The following is a 9564-nucleotide window of genomic DNA, read 5'->3' as shown; positions in this document are numbered from 1 at the left end:
AGAACTGAACTAGAACTGAACTAGAACTGAACTAGAACTGAACTAGAACTGAACTAGAACTGAACTAGAACTGAACTAGAACTGAACTAGAACTGAACTAGTACCGAACTAGAATAGTACCAGAACTTATATATACTTATGTACAAGTAAAAATTCCTTAAGTTAATTCCGTAATTATAATAAACTAAAACGTCTAAACATTCCCTTTTACTTTATTAACTGTTTTATCTCTTTTTTGAAAAAAAGTGAAAATATTTGAAGGCACAATTATTATTTAACAAACTCTGCCTTAAATTAATTTGTGTCTATTTACCACAATTGTTGTCTTAAGCAAGAAAAGGAGACAAGAATGTCTTTTTTCACTTCATGCAAATAAGTTATTGTTGCACTCAATTTACTGCAGCTACCAAGGAAAAGAAAGTTTTTCCCTTTCAAGCCTGCTGCAACCCGCGGCTGCTTTAGACAACATAAAATGTAAGTGAAGGTTTTTAAGCACCAGAATAAAATATAAAACGACAAAAAAGTATGTTGACGATGACAACCACTTAAGACATGCAGAACGATGAACAAGTAAAAAGAAACTGCTAAACTTTGTGGAGGTAAGAACTGTACAATCGCTCGGTCTGCAACAGGAATAAGAAATAAAAGAAATGTTAATCAGCAAAAAATATATAGAGTTAAAATGGAAAATAATGTTTAGTACTAGAAGTAGTACTAATATTTACTTGATGGTTTCATTGTAGGAGTTAATATTAGCTGTATGTTCTTCCTTCTTAGTTGTTGGTCGTCGCTGGGAAGGTTTTAAAGAATGTGTTTCACTTAAGATGTTTCCATTAAATGTTATGTTAGCAAGACACTGATTTTCTTTACTAAAAAAATTAAATATTAAAATCCTACTATATGTATGATGATCAAATTCTTTTCTCACATTTTTAATAAACTCCATTTACCTTACTTATAATCTTTTTTATGTATTCATTCTTTTATTCTTTTAATTTTCGAATGGGATCATAACACATCTTTAACTCTTACACAGACTAAGTTTGAACTATATAAACTTTATGTTCTATTTTAGTTCAGTTCTAGTTCAGTTCTAGTTCAGTTCTAGTTCAGTTCTAGTTCAGTTCTTGTTCAGTTCTAGTTCAGTTCTAGTTCAATTCTAGTTCAATTCTAGTTCAATTCTAGTTCAGTTCTAGTTCAGTTCTAGTTCAGTTCTACTTCAGTTCTAGTTCAGTTCTAGGTTAGTTCTAGTTCAGTTCCAGTTCAGTTCTAGTTCAGTTCTAGTTCAGTTCTAGTTCAGTTCTAGTTCAGTTCTAGTTCAGTTCTAGTTCAGTTCTAGTTCTAGTTCAGTTCTAGTTCAGTTCTAGTTCAGTTCTGGTTCAGTTCTAGTTCATTTCTAGTTCATTTGTAGTTCATTTCTAGTTCAGTTCTAGTTCAGTTCTAGGTTAGTTCTAGTTCAGTTCCAGTTCAGTTCTAGTTCAGTTCTAGTTCAGTTCTAGTTCAGTTCTAGTTCAGTTCTAGTTCAGATCTAGTTAAGTTATAGTTCAGTTCTAATTCAGTTATATTTCAGTTCTTTTCAGTTTTAGTTCAGTTTTATTTCATTTCTAGTTCAGTTCTAATTCAGTTATATTTCAGTTCTTTTCAGTTCTAGTTCAGTTTTATTTCATTTCTAGTTCAGTTCTAGTTCAGATCTAGTTCAGTTCTAGTTCAGTTCTAGTTCAGTTCTAGTTCAGGTCTAGTTCAGATCTAGTTGAGTTGTAGTTCAGTTTTAGTTCAGTTCTGGTTCAGTTCTTGTTCAGTTCTAGTTTCGTTCTAGTTCAAGTTCAGATCTAGTTCTAATTCAGTTCTTGTTCTGTTTTAGTTAATTTTTAATTCAATGATAAATCATTTCCATATATATTTATACCTTTCCGCCTTATTTATTAAAGGTCACGGTCACTCACATGGCGGTCACTCGCACAACGATGAAGTTGGCGGTAGCAATTCACAAATTATGCGCGGTGTCTTCCTGCACATTTTAGCCGATACACTCGGCTCTGTAGGTGTTATTATTTCTGCTGTTCTCATGCATTTATTCGGCTGGATGATAGCCGATCCAATCTGTTCCATTTTCATCTCTATCCTAATTGTTCTGTCCGTCTTGAGTCTCATCAAAGAATCAATTTATGTATTGATGCAAAGACAACCGGTCAGTTTAGATCGTTTACTACCTCAGTGCTATCAAAAAGTCACCGGTTTGGCCGGTGTTTATGCAGTACAAGAGCCTCACTTTTGGACTCTTTGTTCGGATGTCTTTGTAGGTGCTATAAAACTAGAAGTATCACGTAATATTGATCCAAAATATGTTGTTTCGCATACACGTATGATTTTCGAATCAATAGGCGTTAAACAAATCTATATACAATTGGATTATGTGTGATAAACTTTTCTTTTTAGTTTTATTTATATGTATGTACAATATTTAAAATAGAATATGTAAAACAAGAAAGCCTGTTTTGCAAATTATTTTTCTCAATATTAATAATAACAGTTTTGTTTGGATTTTTTTTGTACCAATAACGTTACTATTACTTTACATTAGCAATTTGTTAAAAAATCTACTACTTAGAAATTTTAAGGATAATTTCATTTTCCAAGTTTTTTAATTTTATTATTTAGAAAATGTAGAACTAAGTTCTTAATTGAAATTTTTTTAGTGTTGATTTTAAAATTATATTAATTTTTAAAAAAACTGTTCATTCTTATTACACAAACACAAAGTAGTATTTAACAAGAGAAACAAAACTAACAAATAAACGAACAGTTAAAATTTTAAGTCCCTTAATTAATTGTTCTTTTATTATTTTTAAAATTATTTAATCATTCCAACAACACCAAATTATAAACAAAAAAAATGTTTAGAAAATTTATATGCTATATATTTATTAAGAACAAAATTAAACGATCTAAATAGAAATATATCACTACAAAAGGACTGTCATTTTACTAATAAAAAAAATTTAAGAAAACTTAAAAAATAAACAAACAATAGAATAAAATTAAAAAAAAAATACCCCAAGTGCAGCATTCAGTTGTATAAATATTTACTAAGAAAATAGTTGAAAAAAATTAAAAGAAAAACTAATTTGAATTGTAAATAAATAAGTTTTTTTATTGAAATTGTTGTTTTCTTGATAAGTTTGTATATTTTGGAAATTATAAATATCTGAGATAATTTTAATGCTTTTATAAGTTATAAGTTATGTTCAATATCGTAAAAATATCAAAAAGTACTATCGGAAAAACGAAAAAGTACAAAGATCTCTTTCAATAAATTCTGATATAATAAGGACCATTACAAAGAATCCATTTGAATAATAGAAAAGTACCAAATAGTTCCCACTTCCAGAATATTATTCAGTCAAGACCATGTATGTTAAAATTAATGTTCCCAGGTTGAATATTTTAGAAAATTAAAAAAAAAACTACAATTGATGAGATAAAAAGTACTAAAAAGTTGTCTCTTAAAGGATCTTATTCAATGAGGACCGTGTATGTTTAATAATCATGTGTTTTCAGTTCATATTAAAGAACATACATTGAGTATCATTTGAAGGAAGAAAAAGTACCAAAAGTGGAATAAAGTTTACCTAAGTGGAAAGTACTAATAAAAATGAGTACAATGTTTCCCCTTTTCGCTTAGAAATATACTTTTTCGAGAATTAAGTTTACAAAATGTTCCGTATTTAAATCTACATATCACAGATAAAACTCAAACGATTTAAATCTGCATTCATTTATTCCAGAAAAATTGTGCTTTAAAACAGCTACCAAACAATTTACTCGAATTTGGTTCTATATAGGCCTTAGTACTCGAATTCCAAAATAATATACCAATAGTTTATTTTGTGTGAGTAAATAAACTACTTTTTGAAATTTTATAAAAGTTGGCTCAATGAGTTTGAATAAAATTAAATTTCCCGTTTTTTCCCTTTTTGGTACTTTTTCCCCAGTGAAATACCAAAAATTTTATTACAATAAAAATTACAGAGTTTGTCCGTAATTTAATATGAATAATTCAATAAACCGAAAAAGTTTTCTTAATGTGCTAAAAAAAAGTACCATAAATACAGTTTTGTCCCTTTTACACCCAAAAAGGACTGAATTTAAAAAAGTACGAAACAGGTGTCTCATAATTTTGAGATATGTATCCAAAATATTTAGAAAAATTTGATTATGTTAATTAGTTTAAAAGTTATAAAGGGCTGAAAAAGCTACCAAAATCACCTTTGTTACACATTTTTATCCCTTAAAGGTATGAATTTCAAAAAAGTACCAGACACCCATCTGCTCATTTTAAGAATATATACAGGTGCATTTAAAATTTTTTCTTGTATCACTAATATTATGTAAGATATTTAAGAAAACCTGTTTTACTCGTTTTTCCCCTTTTTATCCGTAAATGTGCAAATTTCCAAAAATACCTCCTTAGTGGATCTACATAACCAAAAACACATCTACTATCAAAATTTCATGATTCTAGGTACAGCCGTTTGGGCTGTGCGATGATGAATCAGTCAGTCAGTAATGCTACTCTTTTATATATATATATATAGATTATTACACAAAGTACTTTATGATAGTTTAACGCTTTTCAATCATTCGAAATCCGTTATTATTTAATATCGTTAAAAATTTTTAAAGAAAAACAGCGAAAAATGTATGCGGCTTACAGGCGGTTTTAAACAGCCAACGTCGTTAATATAGGTCGGCGCAGGAATCTGCCATGCGGTTGTTTTTTTTTTAGAAAATATGAAAATTTGCAACAAGTTTGTATAAATATGGATGCGATATTATTGAAAAACAAAAACAACACTATTTAATTTAACAACAAACTGTTTACATAATGTAAACAATAAATAAAAACAATTAACTACAATCAAATTAATAACTGTAAACATTTAGGTTTTCTGAAGTTTATTTTAAGCAGACTATGCAATATTGAGGTTAGGTTTCTAGAATTTGCAAGTACATACAACAAAGAAAATGCATGAAAAGGTAAAAAAAAGAAAATAGGTTAAACACTACCCAGCCTTAACCTATTTTAAGCACGACATAGAAGACAAGTAGAAAAAAGTGCATAGCAAAAGAAAAACAGAAACTGGTGTATGAGAATGTGGGAAAATTACAGTTCAAAGAACTGTAACTGTATTACAAGATGATAAATCATTGCACCACCACCACCATATTGCTGTGGTTTAGCGAAAAATGCAAATGACTCATCAATATTGCTGTGATTTCTTTCGCCATTTCCCCAGAAATTCAAGACATTTTTATAGTTTTGTTTTATTTATTTTTTGTCCGCAATATTTTTGTATGATATATAATTTTCCACGTTTTCTTTTTTTAAATACATGCTTTCTTTTAGTTATTATATTTTAAAATAATTTTTAAACTGCCTAAACACAACATATGGAAATAAAAGAAAAAAATGCTTTTGCTTTATGTTTTTAGGTCTAGAAAGAGAATCATATTTTTTTTATTAATTTAATAAATTCTTTGTTTTGCAAGCTGCTGCTGTTGGAAGGAGTTTTTTAAGTGTTCTGTTACCAGATTTCTCGGCAGACTTAAATTCTCTTTCTGTAATTACAATTTCATTAAGGCATTTACAAGACTTTGATTTTCTTAAATACATAATTTCTATTGTTTTTTTATTTAATATAAGTTTTACATATTTATTTTATTTATGAAGTTGTCTTCTATGTTTTTGCTTTCATTACGACAATATAAAATCATGAAACCAATTATAAATTAATGTTAAATTTTTACGTTAAGAAACTGAAACATCTCTAAGAATTTCGTCCAAAACATAGTCCGTGTTTATGTGTTAACTTAAATTATTATAAAAAAAATTAAAAAATTGAAACTAAATATTTAATGCGTTTGTAAGTGTATAAAAAGAGCTTTCTGTTGTTGTTGTTCAGGTTGAATTAGCACTTTTCTTCTTCCAAGCCGTGTTTGAAGAACATAAGGACGGGCACACTTTGGCCATCGATATCACGGTACTCACACATAGCAACCATACCGTCGCAGTCCATAGATTCACCAGTGAAGAATTGCAAATCCTTGAAACGGCCCAAGATTTCCTTCATTACCTTGTTCATGTTGTTCTTGAAAACATCGATTTGATCGGGGGCTCTCTTTTCCAATTCAGCCAACACCTTCTTCATGTAATCCTTCAAGTACAAGGTGAAGCCCTTCTTATCGCCGAAAGCAAAGCATTCTTGCAAACGGTGATTGAGGACAATATCGACACCGGTCTCGACAGCGGTTTCGGTACCTTCATCGGCTTCTTCGGCTGAGGGATTGAAACCTTCAATTTTGATATCACCTTCGCTGCGGCTGACTACTTTGCCATAAACCTCGTAAATTACATCATCGACCAATTTTATTTTATAGGTATCGGCGAACATTTCATCACCAGTAATGATATCCTTGTAGATTTTCATGATGTCGAGGTTGGTTTTTATTTGTTGGTAAAAAAAAATTAAAAAATAAATTCACACAGTCACACACCGAGAGGATACAAATTGCGGGAATCCGGACACACGACGTTTGCCACGCGCTCAAATCAACAGCGAAAAGAAAGAATTCGGCAACGTTGAAGAAAATTTAATGGCGACGTCCAAACAGTGTTGCCGTCTTAGCCTTTTCGAAAAAGTAGTAGATAATAGGTGTTCTATACGAAAACAAATTAATATTATCATTGTTGAATTTGAAAGTTTAACATATAAAATAATTTTAGCTTTAAGTTTTAGAGATTTTTAAGTAATTATATATGATTTTTTTGTTGTTATTTGCAAAAATATTTCATTGAATACTATTTATTTGCAACTGTGAGTGATGCTATAAGTTGGCGGCTGTCAAACGGTAATATTTGTAATAGATTCACAAAGCTGCATTTGAAAGTATGAAAAACAGTGTTGCATTTTAAAATTTAGATAAAGTCATGGAGAGAGATTTTGAATAAATTAGGATATTTTTTGTATTTATGTATACAATTTGTTGATATAAATTTTGTTAAGATTAGTACAACATTTATGTAGAACCTTTCTAAGGATAATCATTAGTTTTCTATTGAAAATATTTATTTGTTTTGTTTCTTTTTGTTAATAGATGAGAATCAATATTAGTAATTTATCGAAAATTTAGTTAAAATCTGCATTAAATTTTTATAAAAAAATCTTGCTGAGAACTTTCAAATGTTTACTATAGACAAATTTTGAAGAATCTGCATTAGTTGTTCGTAGAAAATTAGCTGAATTTTTTTAAGAAATTTTTTTGAAAATCAGCATTAGTTTCCGATACAGGTTTCGCTGAGAATCAGCATTAGTTTTCTTTAGAAAATTTGCTGAGAATCATAATTAGTTTTATTTTCAAAATTGAGAATTAGCTTTAGTTTTCTATAAAAAAAATGCTAAAAATATGCAATATTTTTCTATAGAAAATTTTAATATGGTTTTCAGTTCTTATGAAATATATTTATAATTTACTTGTTTTTTTGTAACAGTATTTTTTATTAAAATAAAACTTTAATATGGTAATAGATTAACAGTACCAACCTATAAACAACATTTATACTGACATTTAAATAGTGCTGCCAAGTTCTATTAATATTATTGACATCTGTAAGCAAAAAAGAACAAGCATTGTCAGTGGTATTTTTTTTCGACCAACTTAAGTTTTTTCGTGGTTTAAAAAATGTAAGTTTTTTTATATAATTTTTTAAGATTTTAATAATTTAAATGGTAATTATTTATATAAACAGGTATGCCGTAACACGTTCCCTTATTCGTTCACCTGCTTTGCGCCAAGGCTTGCAAATGGCCCAAGCCCAAAGGCATGTAACAATGAAAGTTGTACCTGCAGCCAGCACCGTTAAAGAGGAATCATTCTCCGATAAAAATATCCGCTTGGGTCGTGAAATGTCCCCTCACTTGACCATTTACAAGCCCCAATTGACCTCTTTGTTGTCGTTGACTCATCGTGCCACTGGCATTGTTCTGGGTACTGCCGTTTGGGGTCTTGGTTTAGCTGCTCTCAGCTCTCCCCAAGATATTGCCAACTATGCTGCCGTTATTGAGGGCTTACACTTGAACGCAGGAACATTGTCTGTAATGAAATTTTTGATTGCCTATCCCTTGGCTTATCACACAGCCAACGGTATTCGTCATTTGTTGTGGGATACTGGTCGTTTCTTGAAAATCAAGGAAGTTTATTCAACTGGTTATGCAATGCTTGGTTTTTCATTTGTTTTGGCTGGTATTTTGGCTGCTTTGTAAAACTGAAAAATCTGTGTTAAATTTTAGAAAATTACCGTGTCCAAGTGCTGTGTGGGCTCTCATTTACGAAATAAATAAGTTATAAAGTTTTTTCCATCCATTGTTTATGTTTTTTTTAAAATGCGTTGCGCGATTATGCAATAATTTGGGGAATAATTAAATTGTTTTTTCTGTGAGTTTTAGAGAGAGTCGGTAATTTTAGGTATTTGTTTCGTTTAACAAAAGTAATGATTTTAAAATGTATATAAAACGCAACATTTATTTTTTGTTTTTGCTAAACTACACCATTTCCATTTAATATTACTTGAAAAGATCCTTTTAAGGAATATAGTTGAAAATTTGTCGACAATTAATAAATAGAAAATTTGTTAGTGTAATAGTAACACTCACTTTTTTAACTACACCATTTCCATTTCAAATTTCCTAAATTATTACTTTTTTGCTTCAGATGTTTACACTTTTGAATTTCTTGTTCAAGTTTAAACCACCTCCATTGGGCAAACAAAATTAACTAATTGAGTACTCAAAAAAAAACTTTCAAGGATTAACTTCAATTTAATCCCTAATCCTTCATCTAAAGATTGGCTCTTAAACACTTTCGAACATAAGTTATATCGTTTTGTTTTTGGAAATTCTTTATTTAGTTTTATTAACTAATATTAATGTTTACAAAAAGTTCCCATAATAAATGATTTTGCTCCATTTTAATCCTCCTGCTTGGTTCTAAGTAAAAATTACTACAAATTTTGTAGTACAAAATTCATATTTTTAAAGATTTCTTTATAAAAATTCACTTCAAATAAAAAATTTTGGAAATACATTTACATTATAGGTCAAATTAAAAGTTTGAAGAAATTCTTTTATATCGCCTTATTTTTAAGATTAATCTTCAAATAGTTTATAATAATAAAACATGTTAGTAATCTCGAACTTATACATACAATTTTATAGAAAAAAGGATTATTAAATATTTTTTATGGTATATCAACAGTAATATTTTTTATTTATTAAAAAAAATAAATACTTTCGAAATGACAGAAGAGAGCAAGATGCTGCTGTGCACAGAAATTTCGTCAAGCTGTGTACAGCAAAATTTTTTGTTATATGTGCTGCGACAAATTCAAGTGGCCTTAGGGCATATACCGGCGGATAGAGAGGCAGATAAAAAAATCACCACTACACACACACTATTGGCATTTTTTCATTGAAATTGCACTGAAAAAATATTTGGTTATTTTTAATT

General features: G+C 29.2%; 3 protein-coding genes across 5 annotated transcripts in view; 2 read left to right on the top strand and 1 right to left on the bottom strand.

Annotated features, from left to right (window-relative positions):
- LOC111676904 (zinc transporter 7) overlaps positions 1–2815 on the top strand; it is a 4365-nt gene extending 1550 nt beyond the window's left edge. For all 3 annotated transcript variants that reach the window (XM_046950144.1, XM_023437913.2, XM_023437912.2), the window contains one exon: positions 1929–2815. In XM_046950144.1, coding sequence (XP_046806100.1) covers positions 1929–2419 — 491 coding nt within the window. In that variant the 3' untranslated portion in view covers positions 2420–2815. The remainder of the gene's footprint in view (positions 1–1928) is intronic.
- Positions 2816–5480: 2665 nt separating this feature from the next.
- LOC111676926 (translationally-controlled tumor protein homolog) lies at positions 5481–6664 on the bottom strand. The gene has a single exon (XM_023437934.2). It carries the CDS (start codon positions 6486–6488, stop codon positions 5970–5972), a length of 519 nt encoding a protein of 172 aa, XP_023293702.2. The 5' UTR covers positions 6489–6664; the 3' UTR covers positions 5481–5969.
- A 942-nt stretch (positions 6665–7606) lies between these two features.
- On the top strand, positions 7607–8421 carry LOC111676910 (succinate dehydrogenase cytochrome b560 subunit, mitochondrial). Its single transcript, XM_023437920.2, has 2 exons — positions 7607–7742; positions 7808–8421. Coding segments are annotated over exons 1-2 (516 nt in total). The 5' UTR covers positions 7607–7740; the 3' UTR covers positions 8322–8421.
- Positions 8422–9564: the final 1143 nt, after the last annotated feature.

Source organism: Lucilia cuprina, chromosome 4, assembly GCF_022045245.1.
Source record: "Lucilia cuprina isolate Lc7/37 chromosome 4, ASM2204524v1, whole genome shotgun sequence".
NCBI lineage: Eukaryota > Metazoa > Arthropoda > Insecta > Diptera > Calliphoridae > Lucilia > Lucilia cuprina.
This window is presented reverse-complemented; position numbering and strand designations above follow the sequence as displayed.

Excerpts from the sequence above, each read along its gene's own strand:
- LOC111676926 (XM_023437934.2), bottom strand. The coding sequence starts at position 6,488 with ATGAAAATCTACAAGGATATCATTACTGGTGATGAAATGTTCGCCGAT.